General features: G+C 50.2%; 2 protein-coding genes across 6 annotated transcripts in view; one reads left to right on the top strand and one right to left on the bottom strand.

Annotated features, from left to right (window-relative positions):
• Nucleotides 1-724: 724 nt before the first annotated feature.
• YWHAE (tyrosine 3-monooxygenase/tryptophan 5-monooxygenase activation protein epsilon) lies at nt 725-15,906 on the top strand. Of its 2 annotated transcripts, XM_083588018.1 has the most exons (7): nt 757-994; nt 3,944-4,143; nt 7,402-7,508; nt 8,131-8,337; nt 8,911-9,047; nt 13,342-13,387; nt 14,407-15,906. In XM_083588018.1, exons 1-6 carry the CDS (start codon nt 931-933, stop codon nt 13,347-13,349), a joined length of 723 nt encoding a protein of 240 aa, XP_083444144.1. In that variant the 5' UTR covers nt 757-930; the 3' UTR covers nt 13,350-13,387; nt 14,407-15,906. The 2 variants fall into 2 exon arrangements, with proteins under 2 accessions (XP_083444143.1, XP_083444144.1); XM_083588017.1 differs by lacking the exon at nt 13,342-13,387 and having other exon boundaries at nt 725-994.
• A 2,134-nt stretch (nt 15,907-18,040) lies between these two features.
• The window catches only part of MYO1C (myosin IC), a 39,668-nt gene continuing 32,572 nt past the window's right edge, over nt 18,041-25,136 (bottom strand). For all 4 annotated transcript variants that reach the window (XM_083587470.1, XM_083587472.1, XM_083587471.1 and 1 more), the window contains exons 20-32: nt 24,800-24,913; nt 24,638-24,714; nt 24,444-24,512; nt 23,507-23,591; nt 23,193-23,352; nt 22,150-22,233; nt 21,931-22,024; nt 21,784-21,839; nt 21,450-21,585; nt 20,986-21,056; nt 20,706-20,803; nt 20,006-20,105; nt 18,041-19,676 (exon numbers count right to left, since the gene is read on the bottom strand). In XM_083587470.1, the coding sequence (XP_083443596.1) occupies nt 19,650-19,676; nt 20,006-20,105; nt 20,706-20,803; nt 20,986-21,056; nt 21,450-21,585; nt 21,784-21,839; nt 21,931-22,024; nt 22,150-22,233; nt 23,193-23,352; nt 23,507-23,591; nt 24,444-24,512; nt 24,638-24,714; nt 24,800-24,913 (1,171 nt within the window). In that variant the 3' untranslated portion in view covers nt 18,041-19,649. The remainder of the gene's footprint in view (nt 19,677-20,005; nt 20,106-20,705; nt 20,804-20,985; nt 21,057-21,449; nt 21,586-21,783; nt 21,840-21,930; nt 22,025-22,149; nt 22,234-23,192; nt 23,353-23,506; nt 23,592-24,443; nt 24,513-24,637; nt 24,715-24,799; nt 24,914-25,136) is intronic.

Genomic DNA, 25,136 nt, shown 5'->3' with positions numbered 1-25,136 from the left:
AAGCCAGACTGCCAATATTAAGTCAACTGGTTATTTTTATTTAAAAATTCTTAATTTATTACAAAGGTGTACCCAGATCTGGGCAGCAGATCTTTTGAGAAATAATTATTTACTACTTTGCCAAAGTATACATTTATAAATTTGTATACCTCCCTGCATCCGACAGAAAAAGTGTGAGTTCTTTTGAGAAGAGCAGGGGCAAGCCTCCTCCCTGACATTGCATTGCCATTTGAGCAGCGGGGATGGGGAGGAGGCTGCGCAGGGTGACAAGGGTCCGGCCAGCAGTCGTGTGCCTGGAAAGGATGCAGGCTGGGTTGTGAGGTGCACCAGTGATGCAGAATGCATGCAGAGCGCCCCTTCTGAGATGCCGCCCCCCTCCCGAATGGAGTGCTCTTCCCCAGGACACACCTGCGGGCTTTATTTTAGTTACTGTATTTATATAGCACATTTTTCTTCAAAGGAGCTCACAACAGCCCTGCGAGGTAGGCTAGGCTGAGAGGCAGTGAGTGGCCCCAGGTCGCGCAATGAGTTTCAGGGTTGAGGGACGGATTCGAACCCTGCTCTCCCGGGTCCTAGTCCGACCCTCTAACCGTTACGCCACAGGCCAGCCGCTGCGTGGCGCGAAGAGGCCGCCCGCCCCGCCCGCCGGACAACCGCTGGAGGCCAGGGCGGAAGCGGACGCCGCGGCTCTCGCGGTTGCTAGGGAGCCGCTGTTGCTATGGACGGGAGGGGGGAGGGAGGGAGAGCGCGCGTGCATAGCGGAGCGGTGCGCCTGCGCGCGCGGCCCGGAGTGCCCGGATGTAGCGGGAGGAGGCGCCGCCGCCATCTTTGCCCGGAGAGCAGCGAGAGCTGATCGTGGTTGAGCCCCCCCCGCCGGACCATCGGTCTCCATCCGCCCCGCGCAGCCCCCGCCGCCCTCGCCCGACGGACATGGACGACCGGGAGGACCTCGTCTACCAGGCCAAGCTCGCCGAGCAGGCCGAACGCTACGATGGTGCGCGCGGGGGGCGACGACGACGCCGACCCTCTGGCCGGCGGAGGCGGAGAGGGACGGAAGGGAGGGCGGGAGAGACGGACGGACGGAGGGAGGCAGCAGGCCGGCCAGCCGGGGAGGCAGAACAGGGCGGCGGCGGCGGCGACCAAGGGGCAGCGGAGGGAGGGGCGGGCGGGCGGCTGCCTGGCTGGCTGGCGGAGGGGAGCGCCGGGCACAAAATGGCGGCGCAGGCCGGCAAGACGGGGCGGGCGGGGAAGCGGCGGCGGCGACAGAGGGAGAAGCGGCGGGGCGTGGGGGGGCGCACACAAAATGGCTGCCGCGCGCGACAGGCGCTGAAGACGCCGGCGGGGGAGCGGGGCGGGCGGGCAGGCGGCGTGAGGGTCTCCTGGGCGGGGAGGGGGGCTGCCGGGGAGGACAAAAGCCCCACGCTGGGCCTGGGCGGCTCCCGGAGGTCTCGGCGGCGCAGAGGGGCGTGGCGGACGGAGGCGGAGAGCCAGCCGGAGGGCGACGCGGCTCCTTGTTCCGGGCGGGCAAATGGGCTCCATCTCTTCCGTCCACCTATTTCCCCGGTTCCCGCAGCCCCCGAACGCCTGGCGGGATGTGTGTGTGTTCACTGTCAGTTTCGCGCCCCGCACTGGGCAAGGGCTCCCGAGGTGGGTCTTTATTTGCCCCAAGCTGGTTAGTTCAAGCGAACACTCTCCCGCCCCCCCAAACGTGTTCCCTTGGAAAAGACCGGCAGAATTCTTGGGTATTCGCCAGGCTCTCGTTGAAAGCACTATAGAATACCACTGCCCGTTATTGGGCAGGGGGAACAACCATTCTGAGACTCGCAGGAAGATAATCGGGGGGGGGGTTACTGGGAAATAGCATGCTTGCTTAGCTGCCATCACTGTCCCTTGCTGGGGAACTGAAGATGTGGGGATTGCTTAGGTCCATTTGCTCTAGTATTTAAAAGCATCTGCTGCTGTGAAACCCGGAAGCAAAAGTACACTCTCCGCTTCACTCAGTTTCTCCTTAAGCTTTACCTGTAGGGAGTAAGCATTTACCTGGCTTTGTGTGACACTGGCCTGTATCTTTTCTCCATGCTGAGGGGCAGGGAGGTTTGACGGGGCAGAGAGTGTGGGGTGGTGCCCTTGTTCCTGTGGATAGCACACATTGATCGCAGTGCAGGGAGGTTCTCTCCAAAGCAGGGGAGGGTGGAGCTGTCCAAGGCAGAAAGCCACTTACTATTAGGTGGCCTGTTTCCATCCCATCCTGGCCATGACGGCTGAGCTTACAACACAAGGAAGGCTGTATTTATTGAAAAGGAGCTGGGCTATTTGCGGTGACGTGTGGACACTCTGGGAGTTGTAAACGCTTGACCCAGCCGGCTTTTTGCAGTCTTCGCATAAAGTGCCTTTTAGCTCCTTGTAGACCATGGAAGCGGCCACCTTTGGAGTTTATCCCTTGCCTGGGTAGCCGCATCTTGGGCAAAGGAAAGTGGCAATGGCTTAGAGTGCTGAACAGCTTGTGACTACCACTCTTGGGCATGCCTGTGTGTTTTTTGTGATGACCTGGTTCCATTTCACCTGTCTGCTTGAAATGTTAAGGCTGAGCTGACTTCTTATTTCACCTCACGTGGTACATCTAAAGCATGGTAGGCTGCCTTTCAAAGGCTCCCTGCAGACCACAGGAGCTGAACATCACAGGTGCTCTTCTTCCTCCCCCTGCCCCTTCCAGGTTACAGCTGCTCTCCTTCCTTAACACCAAGAGGCAAGAGGTTCTCCCAGAGCAGGAGGCCTTTCCTGATTTTGAAAACTGAGCTTCAGGAGTGCAGTATAAGGTCAAAGGCACTCCCTGCTTGGCAGTGGCCTGGCAGCCCCAGATGTTTGGGTGACTTCTAAGCATAAATGGGCATGAGACCATGAAGGTGCACTGAATATACTTCATTGCCCAATGTGTTTCAGGTTAAAACCTGTACTCAACTCTAGACACATGATACATGCATATTAGCATATTTTCAAGACTCCCGCCTGAATAACAGTATTGCTTTAAATTCTTTTGGGTAAATGTCTCCTGAGCATTCTTAGTGTCTCTCTTTCCCCTTTTGGTTCCTGCATTTGTTGCCTCTTCATCTTTCCTCTGCTAAAGCAGCCAGGTAACACCTCTTGTCCCCTGCTTCTTAACCTTTCCAATGCTTCTGTTTCTGCCCTCTTCCCCTCCAAATTTAGAAACTTATATTTTGGAAGCAGAAGGAATTATGCAGTGTAAACATGTGACAACAGATATCAGAATACAATCCGGTCATTTTCATTACTGTTCTCCAGCACACATCTGGCTCAGCATAGCTTGGAATGCCTCATCTTCTATCATATAGTAGATCTTCACTGCAGCTGGTGCCCAGTGATACGTGATGGTTGCCCCAAAGCAGCTTTACATAAAGGGCTTCCCTTTTAATATGGATACAATTTGGAGTTGGTTGATATATTTGTGCTCCATTTCTGATTATTGTTCTTTGCTACAGTGTGTATAAATCCACTGTAGTGAAGGCATCTTCTGTTTTCATACTACATGTGCATGAACAGGAGAACACTTGAGGGCTGAAAAAGTTGTATGATGTACATCTAATCTGAGTAGCTGACCTGAAATCACAGCCCTGGTGGTTTGTAGCTCAGCACGTCAATGGTGCAGCTCATCAGTGCCCTTTCCTGGCTCCTCGGAATAGCATAATGGATGCAAAATGAAAGTGCTTTGGTGAGAACAGTCACACCCCTTGAGTTCTTGTAGGTCTGTGAGGCTGTCCTGGGTTGTGCAAGCGGCTGCCTGCCTCCTGCCTCCCCTGCTCAGGTTTGTCCAGACTGACATTAATTCAAAGCCAGGCTTGTGTCTGGTTTGGTGATGGTTTTAAATGGAAGGGCATGGAGAGCAACTCTGCTCAAGCACACACAGACACACCTATTCTCTCTTTAGAAATGGTTGAGTCAATGAAGAAAGTAGCTGGGATGGATGTTGAACTGACCGTCGAAGAAAGGAACCTGCTGTCTGTTGCATACAAAAATGTAATTGGCGCTAGAAGAGCTTCTTGGAGAATAATCAGCAGCATTGAACAGAAAGAGGAAAACAAAGGTGGAGAAGACAAATTGAAGATGATCCGGGAGTATCGGCAAATGGTGAGTGCTCAGGAGAGAAGGCACCCCTGGGACGCTTGAGGGGCAGCTGGCGGGGTTTGCAACCCTACATGCAACACAGTCCAGTGGGTGGGGGGGCTCACAGAATTCTGTTGTCGTTGCAAGCATCAGTGTGTGAGTTTTGGATTGTGGAACATAACTTCTCCAGCTGCACAGCCATGCTGTTTAGGGTAGCCCCCAGGTAAGGCTTGCTTCATGATTTCTCTGTGATGGCTGTGTTTGGGATTAAGCAAGACTTCCCCCAGTGTAGACTGAGGCATGGGTGAGCTTGGGGATTCCCCTCCCTCCCCAACATCCCAGCTGCATTGTTCTGTTGGGCTCTTTGCCAGCAAAACTGTGTGTACCTTGCACTGGTGTTTTGCTTGCGCTCTTCATTCCCATTCAAGGTGCACTTGGGCCTTTCCTTGACCTGGACAGCTGCTTCTTGAGGCAACTGCTCTCTTCCTGGTCTCTGCCTGTTCCAGTCAAGGTGCTGGGTATAAATGTGAAAGAGGAATGAGGAGCTGTCTTCAGGGCTGCTGGTTACATCACAGGCACACATTTCATCCTCAGCTGTGTAGCAAATCAACCAGGGTTGCTGGCGTTTATGCTAACAACCGCAGCTTTCACAGAAGGGACATATTGGCTGGTTTGAGGAAACCCTAAGATTTACAGAACTACCAAAGAGGGTAAAAAGCCCTGAAACAGCCCATTGGGAACAGAAAATTCCTGGTCACTGTTTTATCTTTTTCAATGATGGGAAAGATGGAAAAGTGATGCTCAGGCACAGGGGTGGGCAGAAAGGACCTTCTTAGAAAAGGGCTAGAACCCAAAACTAGAATCGCTTCACCTTGGAGAGTGTTGATGCCCATCCTACTCGCTTAGACTGAATCCTGTAACAATAAGGCTATCTCTGCTTGTGAAATGCCTTTTCTGCTTTTAGAAGACAGTGGATTTGGTTGTTGGGCTTCTGGCCCTCAAAGGCCTTGGATTCTTCTCTAGGAGCCCCAGTAGATTCAGGAAATGGGATTCTTAGAGCACAGGGCAGCTCCAAGGCAAGCGTTCATTCGACCAGGAATAAAAAAGACCTTCTGAAATCATAACGGACAAACAAGCAAACCCATGACTATCCTCTTCCAGTTAAGCATACATTTTCTGAACACAACTGCCAGTTTTATGGGGTGGCTGTGAATTTAATTCTTTATATTTGCAGCCCTGTAACAAGGTCACATGGTGTGTCATTAAAGAAAGAAAGAAAGACATTGTGTTGCATCTGATACAATAAAATAAGTCTTTAATAAGCTCCAGGGATAGCTCAGTTGGTTGGAGCAAGGTGCTGATAATACCAAGCTTGCAGGTTCAGTCTCCATATGGGACAGCTGCATATTCCTGCATTGCAGGGTGTTGCGACTAGATGATGCTCGGGGCCCCTTTCAGCTCTGTGTCTACGATTGTATGAAAACCATGGGCAATATAAAAGCCAAAGCAAAGAGCAAATCATGGTTCTGGAATTATGTGAAGGAGAGAAAAGTATCCACTCCCTTCACAGCACTTGTTACATTTCTCCTTAGCTTTTCGGCCCTCTAAAGGTTGCATCCCATGGTGTCTCTTTGCACATGGAGGCTTCTATCAATTGGAGGGAATGGGTGGTTCCCTTTTCCTCTGCACCCTCCTTCTGACATTGGCTCCAGAGGGGCAGTATTTATGGGGCATGCAGGAGAAAGTGGGAATTGCAACAGTTGGCTCCTGATCTTGGAAACCCCTGCGGGAGCCAAGTGTAAAAGAGCACAAATGGTTAGCCAACCTTGGAGTGTGAACCTTTCCTCCTTGTGAAGATCTGCCCACTTCTCCAGTGCTTTGATATCCTTTTTGAAACCAGACAACCAGCCCTGTACCTGCATTTTGAGCACAGACAAATCATCTGTTTTGGCATTTATTATATCCATCCCTTTCCTCATAATGCCAAATATTCAGTTTGTCATTGACTGCTGCAGCATAGAGTTTGGCCAACCATTGAAAGCCTGCAAGCAGGACATGAGCACAATAGCAAACCTCCCCCCCCGGTGGATTCCACCACAGCACCAGGTCCGAATGGTCTCATTTTGTTCCAAGTGGACAATCTTTGGGGTGGGGGATCCTTTGTTTGGCACCCATACCTACAATCGAGCATGCTGTCCTTTGCATAAAGATGATGGAAATCGCTTGAACTGGAATTGGAAGGGAATAATGGTGGTGCCTCTGTGCTGTGGAAATGAAGCTGTCTAACAATGGGCATCCATAAGTCTGCACTGGAGCACAGTGAAGAATTTGCATCTTAGACAAACCAAGCTCTGAAAAGTTCCCTGGATCTTTAAAGGGCTTTGTGTGTTGTATTCAGTTCATAACAGTAGATACATTGGTACCTCGGGTTATAGACGCTTCAGGTTACAGACTCCGCTAACCCAGAAATAGTACCTTGGGTTAAGAACTTTGCTTCAGGATGAGAACAGAAATTGTGCGGCATCAGGAGGCCCCATTAGCTAAAGTGGTACCTCAAGTTAAGAACAGTTTCAGGTTAAGAACGGACCTCCAGAACAAATTAGGTTCTTAACCCGAGGTACCACTGTAGTGTCTCAACCTTGGATTCAAATAAGAGTTTAGGGTGAGTTGCTGGATCAAATAGCAAATCATTCAGTGGTCACTGGGAAATTAGGAATAACTTAGATCACCCTATTGCAGTGATCAGTTGGGCATGCATTTGCACTGCAGTGAATATGCAGATAAGGGGGTTTTGTTTCTGAAAGCCGAAGATTTGGGGATCAGGGTGAGGTGGAAGGATGTCGCTGTGAACAACAGCTGAGGGAAAAGTGGGCAAAAAGAATTCCCTACAGGCTCCCATGTTGAGATCTGTGGGACACCTGATGAAATTTGTGCATCTCCCCACCCAATCCCTGCCTTGGATTGCAAAACAACAGCTAGCCCAGCAGGCCTCTTCCTTCAGACCCTCCATTCTGCACCCTGGTGCATTTAAGTGGGGCACGGGGTGCATCGTGGCCTCTCTGCTCCTACTTTGCATACCTCTTGGGCTTGTAGGGAAGGGAGGTAAATCCTTGAGTCAGAAACTTTACCTGGGCTGGAGGCAGGGATTGGAAGGCAAAGCAGCACACTTTTCCACAGGAGTGAGACCGATGATTATTCAAAAATTCTGTAAACGTTCTGTTTGTTTATTCATTGGCAGCAGGTTTTCTGAACTGGCCATTCTTTTTTCCTCTCTCCCCCAAGGTTGAGACTGAATTGAAACTAATCTGTTGTGATATTCTGGACGTACTGGACAAACACCTCATTCCAGCAGCCAACACTGGCGAATCCAAGGTTTTCTATTATAAAATGTAGGTGTGAAATGGGGAAGGTGCCTTAACTATGATGCTTGTGGGTAGAATGGGTTCTTCCCAAAGGCGATGGGATCCTCCCAAGTGGTGTAACATGTTGGGAGGCAGGGGCAGGAGGGGATGAACAGCTCTCCTCCTGCCCCCTCCAGAAGGAAGCAGAAGTTCGGAGAGAAATGGAAGCATTTGTAATATTTTTCATCAGTTCTTGTATAATATTGTTAAGAACATAAAACGTATTGTGAACAACACAGCAAGCATTAGTTAGCACATAAAATTATACTCCTATATTTATTAAATTTGACATGAATGAACGCCTTGCCTTTATTCAGACAGTAAACTAGCTACTTCACCATAATGTAACAAACATTTCATGCTTTTTTCTTGGGGGGGGGTGGAATTATGTTTAAGGCAGAAAACTATCAGTAAAGAAAAGGAAATTGTATTATTTGAGCTTAGAAACAAATCTGTCTCTACAGTCAACAGCTTGCATGGCTGGTTATTTATTTATTTATTTAACTTACGTATTTAAATTTCTGCTTAAATGTTCTATATGGAATGCTATGCCAGCTGGTAAGCTGTTGAAGTAAGCGATGTTTTCTTCTTTCCTCCCACCTGCCCCCAGGAAAGGGGACTACCACAGGTATCTTGCAGAGTTTGCCACAGGAAACGACAGGAAGGAAGCTGCTGAGAACAGCCTGGTGGCTTACAAAGCTGCTAGTGACATTGCAATGACAGAACTTCCTCCAACACATCCCATCCGCCTAGGACTTGCCCTCAACTTCTCTGTTTTCTACTATGAAATCCTTAATTCTCCTGACCGCGCCTGCAGGTGAGGAGCAGCCCCCCGCATGGGAGGGTTTGGGGGAGGTGCTGCCTGCTAAGCAGAGTTCTCAAGGTTCTCTCCAGCAGCTCTGAGCAGGGGTGAGAAGCAGAAGATGTCAGGGCAGGTGGGTGGGTGGGTGTTGCAGCTGCCACTGCTTCTGGGTCTCTGGGCCTGTTGGAGTGTGCAACCAGGTAGGCATGCAAAAGGGTCGCCCTTGTGTGCCCGCCCATACGCCCCTGGTCATCTTTGTGGGTTAAAACTTTGCTCCCCTGGTGAGAGACAAAAGGTGGAGAGAATCCCGAGAGTGCTGTAGAAGTGGGCAGTGGCATCTCAGTGGCAGTTTTGCATAAGAGCCCTGCAGCCAAAGGGAGGCCACCTATTCTAGCCTCCTGTTCTCACAGTGGCCCAAGGGAAACCCACAAGTAGGACTTGAGTGCAACAGCTCTCCCCTTGCACAGTTACCAGGAACTGCTTCTGACCATTGTGGCTAGGAGCCATTGCTAGCCTTGTCCTCCATGAATTTGTTTTGATTTGTTAGATCTGGCATCTTGAAACACTGTGTCATCTGTCTCCTTGTAGGTTGGCAAAAGCAGCTTTTGATGATGCTATTGCAGAACTGGATACGCTGAGTGAAGAAAGCTATAAGGATTCTACACTTATCATGCAGTTGTTACGTGATAACCTGACACTATGGACTTCAGACATGCAGGGTGACGGTGAGTAGCTGATGATTCTCCAGCCTTAATCTTAACATGGGAGAGAGCAAGTGGGGCAGAAGGTTGCAGTGCGTCCCCATGGTTCCAGCCAGCCTGGAACAGGAGGTCTGTCACGTTGGTTAGGCCGTTGTGGGGGGCACGGCATTTAAGAAGTAGGGAAGAGATAGGGGACACTTTTTCTCTCTCCCAGCTGGCACCTTAGGACTGTCAGCCTCAAAGCTGAGTCTTTTAATGCTTATATTTTGGAGGACATGCAGTTCTGATTCCCCATCTAGGATTCTTACTGGCATGACACCAGAAATGCTCCAGTTCTTCTTCTCCATATTTCCAACTGACACATGGATAGTCTCTTGTCTTTTTCCAGGTTTCAACCATAAATGATTGATTGATTGATTGATTGATTGATTGATTGATAAATGGACACAGTCTGGCTTCCAGTTTATGTTGACCCTTTTCTCTTTCCCATGGGCTCAGCTGCAAGCATTTTTTAAAACTAGCTTTTCCTTTTAGTTTTTCCACAGTTTTTTAATTGCATACTTGCATACTTATGTGTGCCCAAGGATCTCCGTAGTATGTATAAGCCACTGCATTGATAGATGCTCAGCCACTTGAATTTGCTGTTGGAGGGTGACTGCTGTGGCCTCCCCTTCTAGCAGGGCAGCTCTTGTTCAGGGTGCCAGACATCTACTCCGCTCTCCAAGTTACTAGGAACTGTCAGGAGCCCAAGCAGGGCTTTTCCTCAGCACTCCTCATTTTCTTTTCCAGCTCTTCAATGTGCTCATGAGACTGTTGTTCTGGGGTTGCATTTGCTTTTTCCTTTCAGCTACACTCCTGTGAGCCTTGTTCTCATCCTTCTGTGGCCTTGTTTTGGGCTCATTCAGTGACTGCATTTGCTACTGCAGTGAGTTGTCATCTCTGGGTGACAGGCAGGAGGAGGATGTTTCTTATGTACCTCAAGCATTTAGTTTGAGAATCACAATTTTTAAATTCACTACAAGCAACCCACTCCCCCACTTACGCAGAAGATATGTTCCGAGGCATTGCACTCATCAGCGAAATTGCATATATTTGAAGCACCATTGAAAAAGCCTGCAAACACCCCCCGCCCGTGATGCTTTTGAGTCACTTCTGGGTTCGGCGTGCCCCACTGTTGCACATACATTTAGCACGTGTAAACGGGTGGGGTGCCTGTATTATGCATATTGCTGATTGCCTCAGAAAAACATTTCTCTAGGCAAAAATACATTGGGTACAAAACAATGTTAAGGCAGCAGAAATGCAGTCACTTCAATATTGAATCCAGGCCTAGCATTAAAAAGCAAACAAGGACAAGCCACAAAATACATCAGAGATAAAGGCCGTGAGGGCAGAAAGCAGCCAGTTGCCATCATGAACTTTGCATGTCAGCTGGGGTCCCACGGAGAAGCCTTGGTTCCACATAGCAGGCAGTTTGATTCCCTCAGTTTAGCTGTGAATGCTGGAAGAAACTTGTTCAGTCCCAGACTAGTTGCAAAGTGTGAAGTGAAGTGAGGAAAAGGAAACGATGGTCATGATCGCATGAGATGTTTCTGTTGAGACCACCAGCATCATAACCGGGTGTGTTTATTTATAGGGGCTGACCTTTAGTTTCAGAATTACGATCAGTCTTTTTAAAAAGACAAAAGTCACTTTCCCAGCTGGAACTTAGCTGCTGTTTAAAATCAGGAATGCCTGGCCATCATTCGTTTGGTCCTCTGCAACGAAATAAAAGTGATCAGATAGTTTCCTCTTTGTTGAAAAAGAAGCATCATCATGATTTTCACCATTCACAAGGCAGATCTTTCATGAAATGGAAAAGTGTTCTGGTAGCTTGACTTGGCATTGGTAAATGCAGAACTGGTAACAGTGCAGAATGTTAGTGGCTGGAAGGCGGGGAATGCACTTGTGCTTGGTACATGATCCAGACAAGGTGGGGGGTGGCATCGCATGGAACCAGAACAAGTGAAATGGAGCTGAGCACCTTGTCTTGGGTCCTGTAGGAAACCGACCCTCCTGGCCACTAATAGTTGGAGCGCTAGTCCTGGTGGAGCTGATGTGGCCCCCAGCATGCTCACGAGGGGTCCTGAAGTTTTCAAGAGTACAAAGCAGCATTTGTTGCTGATACCCCCCCCCCCCAAAAAAAGAATCCCCATGGCCGGTGATGAGGGGGAGAGGAGCAAAAGAAGCTCCATACTGCGTCAAACCATTGATCCACCTAATTTGATAATGTCTGCGCTGACTAGCATAAGCTCAGCAGGGTTTCAAGCAAGGAGTCTTCCGGCCCTACTTGAAGACACCAAGGATTGAATGTGGGGCCTTCTGCTTGCAAGGCCAGGTGCTCTGCCACATTCCCCCCCCCCCCAAATGGACTAGATGTTTTTCACCACAAACAGGGAGCACTCCATGCTGCAGGTGCCAGTGCAATAAATGTAGTAGTATTTGGTGTCAGATACTTTCACACACGAGGGACACAGGTGGCGCTGTGGGTTAAACCACAGAGCCTAGGACTTGCCGATCAGAAGGTCGGCGGTTCGAATCCCTGCGACGGGGTGAGCTCCCATTGCTCGGTCCCTGCTCCTGCCAACCTAGCAGTTCGAAAGCACATCAAAGTGCAAGTAGATAAATAGGTACCACTCCGGCGGGAAGTTAAACGGCATTTCCGTGCGCTGCTCTGGTTTGCCAGAAGCGGCTTAGTCCTGCTGGCCACATGACCCGGAAGCTGTACGCCGGCTCCCTCGGCCAGTAAAGCGAGATGAGCGCCGCAACCCCAGAGTCGGCCACGACTGGACCTAATGGTCAGGGGTTCCTTTACTTTCACACACATTCGCAGGTAGGCAGCAAATTGTCCAGATTTGGATTCCAACAGATATTTTTTCTAGACGGTTGGTACGTTAAAAAGGGGTGAGGGCAAGCACATGGCCCTTTCCCAGGCAGAATTAAGGAAAAGCGTTTTTAGGACAGGTGGCCTTGGGCTTCGTTTTGTCAGACTTTGACGCCCCACTCCCAGCTAGACAACAGACCCCCTCTCCAAAACCCTGTACTGGTTCTCCACCCAGCTCTTCACTGTTGCAGCACTCCCCGAGTCTTGCCACAGGCACACCGTTCAGCACCAAGATGGGGTTCATCTAGCAGAAATGGTTTTGCTGGTGAAGCCAGTATTTCTCTTCTCAGGGAAATCTTAAGTGTTGCTGTCAACCCTCATTTTCAGTCAACTCAGTATTAAAAGGTCCAGTACCTTTCTGGGTCAGGAGTGTGAGGCAGCAGCAGGAGAGAAGGGCTTTTTAAATTCAATTTTTATATGTCCTGTCTTTGTATTTATGCAACACATAAAATTTATGCTTTTTTTATTGTGTACATACCATTGTTTATATGGTTTTGTAATTTTTGCATAAATTTTTCTATGTTGTTACGCACCCTGGAATTGAATTTTATTTTTTTTAGTGAAGAGTGGACTATAAATACTATAAACAAAACAGAACAAATCCAAATTAGAATAGTTAAACAATAATAAAGCAAAAAGTTAAAACCACTGCAGGCACAGCAACTTTAAAAAATAAAATAAAACCAGTATGGAGTGTTGCATGGTGCACAGATCTCAAATCACTAAAATAGATGCACCCGTTACAGTGAAAATGCCTGGGAGGATGAAAAGGTATTCACTGGGTACTCAAAAGGTCATCCTGTGGACTGCCACCTTCCAGAAGGCCCTGCCCCCACCTCAGCTGCTCAAGGAAGTATCAAAAGAGCAGCAAGGAGTAATCCATTCCTCCTTTTCTGCTTTTGGGGGAAGTTAATTGGTTTTTCATTCAGTAGTCATCCGTATTGTGAAATACAGGCAGCAAGCATTTCCCATGGGGTGTCCTTTCCCAGCCCCTATGCTCTGCCCCACTCCAGTCTTCTTTTGTGTCCAAAAGGACCAGTGCGTCTGCGATTGTGTGTCAATTAGACCTGCTTAAAGTGGACACTGCCTGTGTGCTAAAATGACACCCAGGGAAAAGTGCATGCTTAGGAATCCACTTCAGGATGACTGATTCTGCCTCAAAAGTTACTGGTTTGAGTTGTGAGAAAGGGTGAAGGGTGAAAAGGGAGCATCAGTGCACAGTGGCAGTTCCCAGATGTGCCTGACTTTTGTGTGCGCTGGTATCTTTGCAGTCCCTTTCCTAACCAGTCAGATTGGGCTTGCCACATTCCCATCTCCTGCTTTCCGTCAACATTGTACTTGGGCTCATTTGCTGCCTTTCTCTAACTCCTGTTTTCCCCCCTTTCTGTTGTGTAGATTCTTAAAAGGAACTCCACCTGTTCATTTTCTAAAACTCTACTTTGTAAGTCTTAATGATTACTTGGGGAGTGACTGTTTTCCTCCTTGGCACTAATGCTCGTGGTCCTGCTTGCATATCTTGATTCTTTCAGGGCTGTGCACCAGCTCACCTGCTTCCCATAGGTTCTGAATATGGGCCATTGGCATTGGGTTTCTGGAGACCTGGGCAGGCCCCCTTAAGTGCTTGCTCTTCAGGCAGTTTTCAACACGTTTCTGTGCCTCTCAAAATGGCAAAGCTTAACTTCTGCACTGCCAGGGCTCCCCTGAGCTTATCAGTTCAGTGGCCCCCATGAAAGGGCCTGGCACGTGCAGTGATGCATCCCTTCCACCTCTTGCAAGAGGAGTGCCAGGAGGGAGAGGCACAGATGGCATTTTGGCCTTCTTGTTCTTCTGGTTGATCCAAGTCCTGCATGTCTGGGGCTAGATCCATGTTAGGCGTGTTCTCCTTTGGATGTAGGGGTCCATGCTTGTGTGTGTAAGGTCAGGCACCAACTGGTTAGTGGCAGAGGGCAGTGGAGAAGTCTGTGTTCATTGCATGCTTCAGTCTGAGGAGGTGGCTCCAAATTAACGCCAAGCATGTGAACAGCCTTGGTCAAAACAACCCTTTCTGTAACCTTTGGCACAAGGCTGCTTGTGTTGGAGTTGCAAAGTAACCATTAAAACAGTGTTTGCCTTCTGCAGAGCAGGTTTGCAGGGTAGACTAACAGTGTGTTGCTGTAGAGATAGGAGCCACTGAAAAGAGCCATGGTCCTAGGGAGAAAGGAGGAAGGCGTTTCTTTTGGCTGTAGAAGTTACTTGGTTATTTTGGATGCTTGTTTTGATGGCCAGCATTTGAGCTTTCACCAATGCGGGGGGGGGGCTGCTCTCGTGACTGTCAGGCACCCCTTGCTGGGCTGCCCACTTGTCCTGCCGCTGCTATGAGGGGCCAAGCTCTGTAGGTGAATCCTGGCAGGCAGAGGCCTCAACGACAGGGTGATCTGCTGTCCTACAGCCGTGGCCTAATTCTGTTGTTTTCCTTCCCAGGTGAAGAACAGAGTAAAGAAGCGCTGCAGGATGTGGAAGATGAGAACCAGTGAGACATCAAGGCCAATAAGAGACCCCCATCTTTGTCCCCCTTCTACCGCACCCACTCCCATAAGCCCCTCAGTGTCCCTGGGAACCATCTGATCTGACGTTTGTGATGGGCCCCAGAATTTAGGTTCCTACCCTGTTGGTTTTTTTACACAGTTGAAAAGTTCTTTAAAAGGCAAGAGTGAATGTCTGTGGATTTTACTGGTGCCAGCTTTCAGTTTCTTTTAAGACACTAACCGGACTGGCTGCATAGAGGCTTTTTCTGCATTCCTGTGTTGTCTTCTGTCAGTGTTGGAGGTGACATCTGGAAGCCATTAGAATTCTAGCAGAGGCTTGCACTGTAGAGTGCATGTGTTGGCATTTTTCATTTTTTATAATTGTTTAAACAATTTTATATGAGTGTTTAGAATTGGGCGTTTAGCTTGAAGTTACCGGTTTCATTGGGACAGTTCTTGTAGTGGTTTTGCTGTAAAAGAAAAAACAAAAAGCAAAAAAAAATAAATCCAACTGTGCTGAGATGATGTTGCTGCAACAGACGGTGCTGGTAACGGTTCAACAATCCGTGGCTGCTCATTCTTGCCTTCTCTTTACTTTCCCTCCAAGCAGGTTAGCATTGAAGGTGGCGTTGAAAGCCTGCATGTGTGTTCAATATTTTTCTCTCCCTCCCCCCTCCCTTTTCGCTAGCTCAACCTCTTTTGTTCAGTATGTGTAACTTGAAGCTAATTTGTACTACTGGATATCTGACTGGAGCCACAGATACAGGATCTGTATTGTTCTTACTGAAACACAGCATGGAATTAACATTAAACTTAAATAAAACAACCCTAAATTAAAATGATGCCAAATACTACTGCTACTTTACCCTGGTAAATGTTTAGCAAGAGCTGCAGACCGAACAAGTAGCAGGAAAAGTGTTACTTAATGGAAGAGAGGCTGGCTGTAGCAAAATGGAGAGGGCCATCACCAGAATTTGTGGGTCTCAATTGGCGGCTGCCCGGAGAGCGCAAACTTGGGCACGGAATCAATCTGAGGTGGTTCAATCTGCTTAATTGTTGCATTGCGAGGAAACAGTTTTTATCAGGGAAGCAGCAAGGCAGACGCCTGCCTAACTGGGTCAAAAATTTGTACGCTGGTTGAGCTAGAACACCTTTTTGAAAACCAAGCCATGCTCCCTTTCATTTCTTAACGCCTCTGTTTCCTTTCAAAGTTCAACTCCGCTGTTAGCTGTGCTCAGACCTTTTGGTCACATGCTGACAAAACACTGAAAGGATTGTGGGGAAGTCTTCCGGCCCCAAAAACTGTTCCTTGGCTGCTTCAGCCGCCTCCTGCTAATGCCTTGTACCCTCCTTCTGGTCTGAACTGTCTCCTTGCCTTTTAGCTTCATCTGGGCTTTCCCCTCTGGCTGAGCAGTGAGTCTGTTGGATAAATAAAATACTGTGTCAAGATTCTGCACCTCAGACTGCTCTCTACTGAACCCTCTCAAAAGTGGGAAATGCTTCAGCACTCAACCAGCATCTGCCAGGCCCCCATCAGTCTCCATCCCTTGCAGTAATATGCTTAGTGATGCCTTTCAGTACCCTTCTTGGTGAGTGGGTAGGGGCTTGGGGCTTTTAACAGTGTTTCCCTCTTGAATGATGCCAAGAATTGTAGTTGGTATTGGAGGGGTAAAATGGATTGCTTGATTCAAGTGCCCATTCCTTTCAGCAGCCGCCCATTTTCATTTTTTAGAGCTGTTCCCTTCTCCCACCCCCCATTTCTCAAAATGCCAAATGAGCCAGTGGTATGGCGAGTCTCCACATCAACGGATTTGTTTGGGGCAAGTGAGGTTCTGGCATTGCCCTTGTGCTAACAGCTGCTACTGCTCCTACCTGCACATAGAACTGAGGTTAATGGATCCCTTTCTTAGGGGGATATCTGAAAAGAGTGAGCATCTAGCCTGCCACAAGAACCACCCGTCCATTGAAATACAGTCTGGCGCAAATGACTGGTCCCAGGACCCCTTTGTATTGACCATGGAGTGGCCATCTTGGGTGCCTTGTTTGGCGATCGGAGCCAGGAGCCTGGTCCTCCTCATGTGTTCCTAGGGCAGTGGCCTTCAGCCCCCTCCAGTCCACAGAAACGCAATGAACAGATCATACTAGTGTTGTGTGAAAGGTGTGCAGTTGCACAAACGGTTCCTTACACTTGCATGGACTCTTCATACTTTTTAGCTATTTATACTTTAGTGGGTGCAAGATGAGGAAAGCCGCTTTGCAGCACCAACTGTACTACAGCTCTGATGAGAAACAGGTCACACACCCATAATACTTGTGCCCTCCCCTTTCTGACTGAACAGGTGACAGCAGACGGTTTCTACCAAGGACTGCACAGCAAGGGGGATTGCAGTAGTTTGCCATTAGGCCTCATTCTGAGGTTGCTTGCTTCATCTTTCGTGGCTGCTAGCTGGAACCATATTGGACTCTATAGAGGGAGAGGCTGGCACGTCAAGCTCCAGGAGCAGTGAAGTAGAGGCAGACAAGGGCAAGAAATTTTCTGCTCAACATCCACCCCATCCCTGGCTGCCGTTGCAGGCACCGTCACTTAGCGATCTGCCACTTGCCTCAGTGCTGGGCAGCAACCAATCTGTTACATGAATTTTTGATACATGTAGGAGTCTGGCAGTGCCCAGCTGCTGGCTGCTATTGCATCTTTGGGGTCCCCATCAACTATTCCCTAGGAAGAGGTTGGAATTGGGAGGTTCTAGTTTCTTCACAGGTAATTCTGCTTCATGGGACCAGTTTTCAAAAACTCAAACCATAAAAGAACATTGCCACTTTTTGGTTATCAGTTGAAAGCAAGAATTGAGCACACTAATGGGAAGATTTGAGTTGCCACCACTGTCCATCCCAAAATGGGTCATCTGTGAAAGTCACCCCAATTCCTCCTCTTCCACCTTCAACTACCCTCTGAACTTGTATTGTGTACTGGTATATATATTTTACAAAATAAAGGGTTTTCCAGGCCAATGAAAGCCACACAGGATGCTGCCTTATGTAAGGTGAGAGTAATTCTCCATCTGGAGTATTTGGCATAGTGTCTGTTTCGGGGGTGGTGGGCTTCTGGCCCACAAAGCCAAGGTAATGGTGGTTTTGCGGGGGGGGGGGGATGCTGCAGCCTTGGGCTAGGTGGACAAAGTGCAGCCCAGCCCCAAACTGCAATGACGAAGAAAACCATCGAACTCTGAAGGAGGAACAATCTGAGGGGTTGCGAGGGTCATTTCCTTTATTAGATGAGGCTGGTTAGCAAAATGGTCTCCTGGATGTGCATCTGCACATCCATCCCAGCCCCCACCCTTGGGCTAAGAGCCCAGTCTGCCTACCAGTGGCTTCTCTGGATTTCAGCTCCTTTTAAACTGACAGTGCTGTGATTGAGTAGCTTCCACTGAGCTGTAATTTCTAGGCTAGGCCAAATGCACACCTCCTCCTGCAGCTTTTGCATCTGACCCAGGCTAAGAGATCTCCATAGCTAAAGCCACAGTCTGCCACCTGTCATTCATGGACAATGTCCCAGTGCACTTTAAAGCTAGTTTGTAATACAAAGAAAAATCTGATTTTAGTAAAAATTTATTTGGCATTTATATAGCAATAGTGCATTAAATCTTATATACACTATAGCATGGACAGCATTCCAGGCCTGGTGCAACATTTATTCCCGTCGGAAAAGAAAATCTAACTGGGCTTCTGAAGGTCAGCAGCAGCAGCAGGATGCTAAGGATACAAGCACACCAAGTTCTACATCTTGCCCATCAGTAATGCAAAATCAAATAGTGCCTTTAAGCTTGTCCAGTCCAACCACAAAAGTGACTCGTATTCACATTTTTACACTAAAGAAGTTTTTATCTTGAGTAATTGTCCTTGAAAGCACTGCAGCTGCTGTTACTGATGACTTGTAACTACCTTCAAAAGATATCATAGCTCCTCCTTTTTTTGTTTTATGGGATTAAAGAAGTGCTCAAACTTTTGTGGGTCCTGTAAAAGACAAATCATGCCTCCACAGGGCAATTAAGAAATGAAAAGAATTCTGACTCAATGAATAGGGCTTTTCATCTAATTTGAACATTCAGATTTAAAACGATATTTGGACACCAGATGGAACTGTTTCACAAAAAGCTTACCAAAACCAAAAGGTTGGTTTAGTGTCTTAATGGTGGTAAAAAACAATACTTTTGCTTCTAAAACCCAGGGGTTCCCACTGGAGCAGCCAAACACTAGAGCCTAAATTAAGCACCTTTGCATTCTTAAAACTGCACTTTATTTGAAAAGGCATTTTAAAAAGCTCTGGTTCTGTTTCCATGCTTGTCACTTCATGATAAAATACCCTGCAAAGGCTGGGGGCAGATGGGATGAAAGTTCGTAGCGGGGAGGGCAGTAACTTGCAGGGGGAGAAACCCCAGAGGTAGCATGTGGGGGAAGGAAGCCATCATTGCCAACTGTCCCCACCAGGCTGGCTGCAATAAGGCCTGGGGCAGACGGCTATTCCAGGCAAATAGCCAGGAAGGACTAGAAGCCCCTCCCAGCACATATGGATAGAGGTGCAAGCATGCTAGTCCCCTCTTGCAGCAAAAGCAGCCCAGGTTTTTGGTGCAAGATGCCACAAGACTGAACTGAGGGAATGAGAAGGTCAGGGCAAGGCAGACGGGCATTAATTATAGATTGCTATCACAGCTCTTCCAATTAAAAATAAGAAAATAGTTTTCAAAGTGCAAACATCCCATACAATGAGCTAGGGCGTACTAACAGAATTACACACATGTATTATGGCTTTTACATTTTCATACAAAGCATCAAAAAATCTAGGAGAAAACATCTTCATAAAATATTTTTAGTATAAAATTTGGCATTTTGTTTAGTTGGCCGGCAGCTCTACAGGTTCTCGCTGCTGCTGCTGCTGTTCTGGCACACAGATGTGGCACACAGCCGTTCGATGCCCAGGGGACAGAGCAGCCACCACTGCTGTGACAAAAGGTTCCTGCCTGGTACGATGGAAACCAAAGGACATAATTAGAGGAGAATTCTTTGGATCTGCAGGTCTTTGGTAGCTAGAAAGAAGGTCTGCAAAGCAGCCCCCACCCCCAAAAAGGTTGGCAGGGAAAGTGTCCAGCCAGGATTACAGAATGTCGTCCGACGAAGAGGTCCCTTGCGGAAGGGCAGCTTTTGTCATCGAGAATTCAGACGAGGAGCCACCTGAGAAGAAGACAAAGGTCAGCTGTGGAAGGAGAGCAACGGCTAGCCCAAAGCAGCTATTCCTGCTCATAACTGAAGGTGAGCTGGCAAGGAGCCTGGTCAGCACTGAGCAGGAACTGAGGCAGGGCTTTGCCAAGAGGGATGAGAGGCTCCTGATGCAGCAGGAACAGCTGCATGAAGCCCATGGCACCTGCAGGGTCACAGGGGAGAGGGAGAGCTGCCATCATAGCACCTCACAGAGAGTGGCTTAGGAGCCGCATGGAGTGACTCCTGGGGGGTGGGCAGGAGGGGGGAGCCACTCCCAGCTTGGCCAGCCCAATGCTACTTACAACCGCAAGATGGCCGTTCTTGGCTTTGGCGACCAGCAGTTCGGATCCCGATGTGAAATCAATGATGCCCTCTTTGCCTTGCCCAACAGTGAACTTTATGCTGTAGAGAAAGGGAAGGAGAAGAGTTGGGGCAGCTCTACTGGGGCATCTTGGCTCAAAGCACAAAAGCGGAACTTGGGACCTAGCTCAGCCACGTCAAACCCATGTCGCCACATACCCAGGCGTGGGATTAATAGATGGAAATGGGTATAATTTGACAATAAAAGGCAGGATTAAAATAAAAAACCAACAAACAAGGCTTGTCACTAGTACTGTCTCTTAAGTACCGTGACCCAATCTTCAACATGCTTCTCGTACATTCCTTTAACATCCCTTTAATTCAGGCCATGGCTGTCTGCAGAGGAACAATCTGAGGCTGAGAGACTGGCCTCTTGTGAGCTTGGAGAAGAGCTGGGATTTGATATTGGGGTTTTTTGTCTGCATTTCCCAGTGGCCTGATGTGGCCCTGGCTTTCCACAGCAGCGCAAAATACACAGGACATTCTTCTGGCAAAGCTGCTTGATCTATAGACTGCCCCTTCCCTTGATAAAGCAGGAGCAGGCCTGGAGGCCTTTGCTCTTAAGAGAAGCAGGAGGGCGGTAGCTCCTATGAACCACATCAGACAGGCACACATTTTAAAATAAAAGTATGGCAAGCTCACCTGCCCTGGTTGATATTCACACTGTTTACTTTGTTGGCACAGATTGCAATTTTGGTCAGAGTCTCAATCACAAAATCACTCTGTAGCACCACGTCTCCCTGGAAAACAAACCAAATGTCTTTCAGAGAGATTTTCGAATTCCCACAAGGTACAAATCTATTGGGAATCTGGCTGCTCATCACTGGACTGCGCCACCAAACCCCCAATCCAGCATGTGCCTGGTCCCTCGCCCAAATTTCCTCCCCTCCCAAATCCACAGCTAATAGAGCAGAGAAGCTACCTTCTGCTTGTTATCCTCCCGGACCACGTGGAGAACGAAGAGGCTGTCACTCAAGCTGCTGACGGAGATTCCTGTTGAGACAAAGGGCCATTTTGCTTGGCAAAGTGGGCTCACTCCAAGCACGGCCACCTTTCTCTTCTGTGGCAACACTGGCAGCTCCAGCCCTCTAGGCAGAAGAGGCCCCTCTTGCCACCTACAGAGCTCCAAGCTAGGAAGCTCCGTCAGGGACTTGGGCAGGGGAGAGAGGCCCACAAACAGGCCCCACAATGCCAGCAGCCAGCCACGTTCTGGAAAGTGCATCTAAAATCTCAGAGGACAACAAATTTCTCTGAGTTGGCCGCATGCATGTGTCACAAACAACAGCTCCCAACAACGGGGACCAGGCAACGCTTGCTCCAAAAGCAGCTTCTCCCCCCCCCCAGCCTCCAGGCCAGCCAAGCGCTTGTTGGTCGCCATCTCCGCACCTGACAGGTTGCCATAGTCAATCCGCTGCTTGACCTTGGCCTCTTCAACCAGCAGAATTGCATTCTGGGTGAGCAGCAGCTGCCGGGCTCGGGCCTTGTAGCCTTTGCGGTCGTACTTGGTCACGGGAACTGCATACTGAAAGGAGCAGCGAGAATCCCAACAGCAAATTTCCACAGTGCCTGAAGCAGCCTCCAGACAAGAGGCTACCGGGGGGGGGGGGGGGAATAGTGGCAACTTCCATCCCGGCCAGCCCTTCTGGGCCAGCTCGGCCTCCTTGCACCCTTCCTTCTGAGCCCCTGAGGCGGGGCCAAAGAGCCTCCATGGCTCACTTACCTTGAGTGTCTCATTTCCCAGCACTTGAAGGATTTTGGCATTAATCTCTTCGCTACCTGCCGCAAAAAGGAAAGAAGGGGGGCAGTTGGAAGAAGCTAGCTGGAGACGGAGGTCCCACCCCTGGCCAGCTTGAGAAGCCCCGCTCACCAAGGCGGGTGTTAAGGAAGAGGCGAGGGACGCTCTGAGGATAGTTGTCCTTTTTCCCCTTGAAGATCTCGCTGGCCACCACTTTCTGCTCCAGCTGCGGAAGAGACAGGCGGAGTCACAGCACTCCCCAGGGAAAGGAGGAGCCACTGGGAAGCTGCTCACAGAGAGCCCTTCTCCTTGGGGTGGGACAGGCAGGGAAGGAGCCCCAGCGCTACCCACCTGCAGCTTCCACTCGGGGCTGATTCTCTTGCAGTAGCTCCACACCATGTTCTGCATGCAGAGGTCTCTCAGCAGCTGAGATGCCTGAAGGACAAGGAGCAAAGGCAGCTGCCAGATGGAAAGGGAGACCACAAGGGGCAGCAGCAGGGCAAAGACACCCCTGGGCTGCTCCTCAGCACACCATACGAGGAAGGAGGAGCATTTGGGCAGCTTTTAAGCTCTCAGGACCTATGCAGACACCAGCTCACAGATTTAACTGGCCCCAAGCTGGGAGGGCCCCCTCTGGACATTTGCACAGGGTTCAGGGCAGCCTTGCGGCCTGAATAGGAGGTGGTGGCAATGGCACAACTTCAAACTTAAAGGTTTCCTTCGACAAAAACTCCCTGCCAAGAGAACCATCTCTTCCTCCTCCTCCTGAGCTAGATATTTTGAGGTCAGAGCAGGAGCTTTCTCCACGCTTCATGCTTTTGCCTGCCTGAATAACACTTTGGGAATGAAAGCAGGCCTCCACCTCTTGAGGAGATGGGCCTGGCACTTGTGGGGCAGCTTGTGGGGCCTCCAGCTCCTTGTACATCACATCTGAGGGAGGGAGAGAGAGGAGGGAGGGGCGGTGTCTGGCACCAGGTCAAAGGCGTCAAGAATCTTCCCTCTTCTCTCCCTGCCAAATGTCCCACAATTCCCAGACTGGGTTGCAGAGTCTGTTTTGCTGACTCCCTTTGGAACATTAACAACAACAACAACACGACATTTATAAACTGCTTAATATTTGAAAATCTCTACGGACTGCAAGGAGGGGGAAACACTATCACAATGATCCGGGTTTGTTCATTCAAAAGCAGAGCATCTCATTCAGCCAGGAGACGGTGGCCTAGACACTCTTCTGCTGTCACCCACAACTGCTGATGGACAAAGGCCGAAGCTTCAGGACGTGGGACATGCAGGCCCCTGCTTGGATCCAGGCCCGGGACAGCAGGAGGAGGAGGAGGAGCTCCTTGGGCGAGGCAGGGCTCTCACCCACCCCACTGCGCTGCCCCTGGAGCTACCTCTCTCAGGGAGGGCGGAGGCACCGGCCAGGACTTGTCCAGAACGTTCCGGGGCAGGTTCCGCTTCAAGTTCATCAGGAAGGAATAGCGGATGTAGTCAAGGAAGTATTCGTTCTCGGGGCAGCGAGCATAATTCCGGTAAATAAACCCCTTGATGAACCTGCAGGGAGACCCAGGGAAAGGCCTCTTAGGAGAGCAGAGTGGCACTTACCCCACCCCCAACAGCCCCCACCCCCCCTCACAAGCCCTGCAAGGGGCAGGGTGTACCCGCCCCCCCCCCGGCCCAGGGAAGGGAAGAGGGAGCCCAGACGCACCGCCGGACGGTCTCCACGGCCCGCTTCTTCTTGGCTGCCTTACGCCGACCCAGTGTCCCTCGCCACCAGGACTGGATAGTGATGGCTGGAGGGAGCAAAGAGGGGGAGACGGGGGGTCAGGGGCACAGGACAGTGCTGGTGAGGGGGCAGGAATGGTGGAAGGAGCCTGGAGAAGGGCGGCCTGGGAGCCTGGCACAGAGCCAGCCACTCCTTCTCCCCTGCTCCAGAGGGCACCACCTGCAAGGGTGTGGCTGGTTCTGGTCAAAGGGAGGGCAGACAAACTCCCTAAGAGCAAGGGCTCTTCAGTGGGAGAAGAGGCTGCCTCAGGAGGTGGCCAGGGGGGTCCTTGACAGAGATGCAAGAGGCTACCCAACACACTCTCTTTCTCTCTCTCTCTCTCTCTCTCTCTCTCTCTCTCTCTCTCTGGGCATTTTGCGATTCCCAACCTTCCCTCCTGAAATGTTGCTGGCCGGCCTTTGCTGGACCCGCAAGGTAGGTATCTGGGCTTCCTGAGGTGAATGAGATGAATCCCCGCTCCCCGGCCGTTCCAGATGCAGAAGCCAATGGGGCAGGGCATGGACTCCTCAACACGGGCCAGGCACGGGCGGCAAAGCAGTGGGTGTGCCACCCTGTCCCTCCCTGGCAGCTGCCTGCCTGCCTCTTGTGGCAAGAGCTGCCCTGAGGAAAGGCGCAGAAGCAGCCCCCACTGCCTGCCCCACCTGCAAATGGCTGCTGGAGCAAGCAGAGCACAGGGCCCAGAAACGCCCCTGGGAGGGAGGCCCTTGCCCTGCCCACCCCCCTGCTGGCCTCAGGGGCTGCTTGGAGCGCCAGCCCTGCTGCTGAACTGGTGCCACCTTGAGCAGGACTGCTCCTGCGATGGACGGGAAGGGAGGGTCTGTCCCTAGAGGAGAAGCCAAGAGCCGCTGCCGCTTCTTACCTGACAGCTTCATCTGCCGAAACTTCTTCCGCCGGTAGTAGCCTCTCCAGCCGGCCTGGAGCTTTGTGGCTGAAGCCAGGGAGGGAAGAGGCACATTGAGCACAGAGATGCCCCCCCCGCCGGTGGCCTCAAAGGTTGCTGAGGCCCAGCGCCCACCTTCCTTGACCCCCAGACTCCCTGATGGGCACACTCACCCAGACTCTGCTTCCGGATCTCCAGGCTGTCTTCTGTCGCAAAGAGAGTCTTGGGGAAACGAATAAATATTTTTGTCCTGGAAAGGAAATTATCCATAAGAGAGAGAGAACGTTTATCCCCCACCCCCATCTGGGGCAGCACCCCAAGACTCAGCCGCCTACCTGCCCATCTTGAACTCCTCCTGCTTGTAGCCAAGGTGTTTCACAAGCACAGCCACGCCATCGTGGGGCCTCCCATTCCAGCTGGGCCATGTTTCGGGACACAGAGACTTGTACCTGGCCAGGGAAGGGATGGTAGACTGGTCACATGACCAAGGGAGCGCCAGGCAGAGCCCCAAAGCCCCCAGAAGCTGTATGAGCTGCCCTTCTCCTCTGAGGGGGCTGGAGCTGCCACAGCACAGCAAGCAGCCACAACCCCCCTCCCTTGGCGCAACATTGCAGGCAGAGCAACCACTCTTCATTTCGCCCCCAGGAGCCACCTGCTCCCTCCAAATCCATT

The sequence above is a fragment of the Podarcis filfolensis genome (genome assembly GCF_964270895.1).
Source record: "Podarcis filfolensis genome assembly, chromosome: 15".
Lineage (NCBI taxonomy): Eukaryota > Metazoa > Chordata > Lepidosauria > Squamata > Lacertidae > Podarcis > Podarcis filfolensis.
This window is presented reverse-complemented; position numbering and strand designations above follow the sequence as displayed.

What these genes read in the sequence shown, in the direction of transcription:
- YWHAE (XM_083588017.1), top strand. Translation starts at nt 931, where the DNA reads ATGGACGACCGGGAGGACCTCGTCTACCAGGCCAAGCTCGCCGAGCAG. An exon ending in TCCGGGAGTATCGGCAAATG is followed by an intron (nt 4,144 to 7,401) that starts GTGAGTGCTCAG and finishes CTCTCCCCCAAG; the next exon opens with GTTGAGACTGAATTGAAACT. An exon ending in TCTCCTGACCGCGCCTGCAG is followed by an intron (nt 8,338 to 8,910) that starts GTGAGGAGCAGC and finishes GTCTCCTTGTAG; the next exon opens with GTTGGCAAAAGCAGCTTTTG.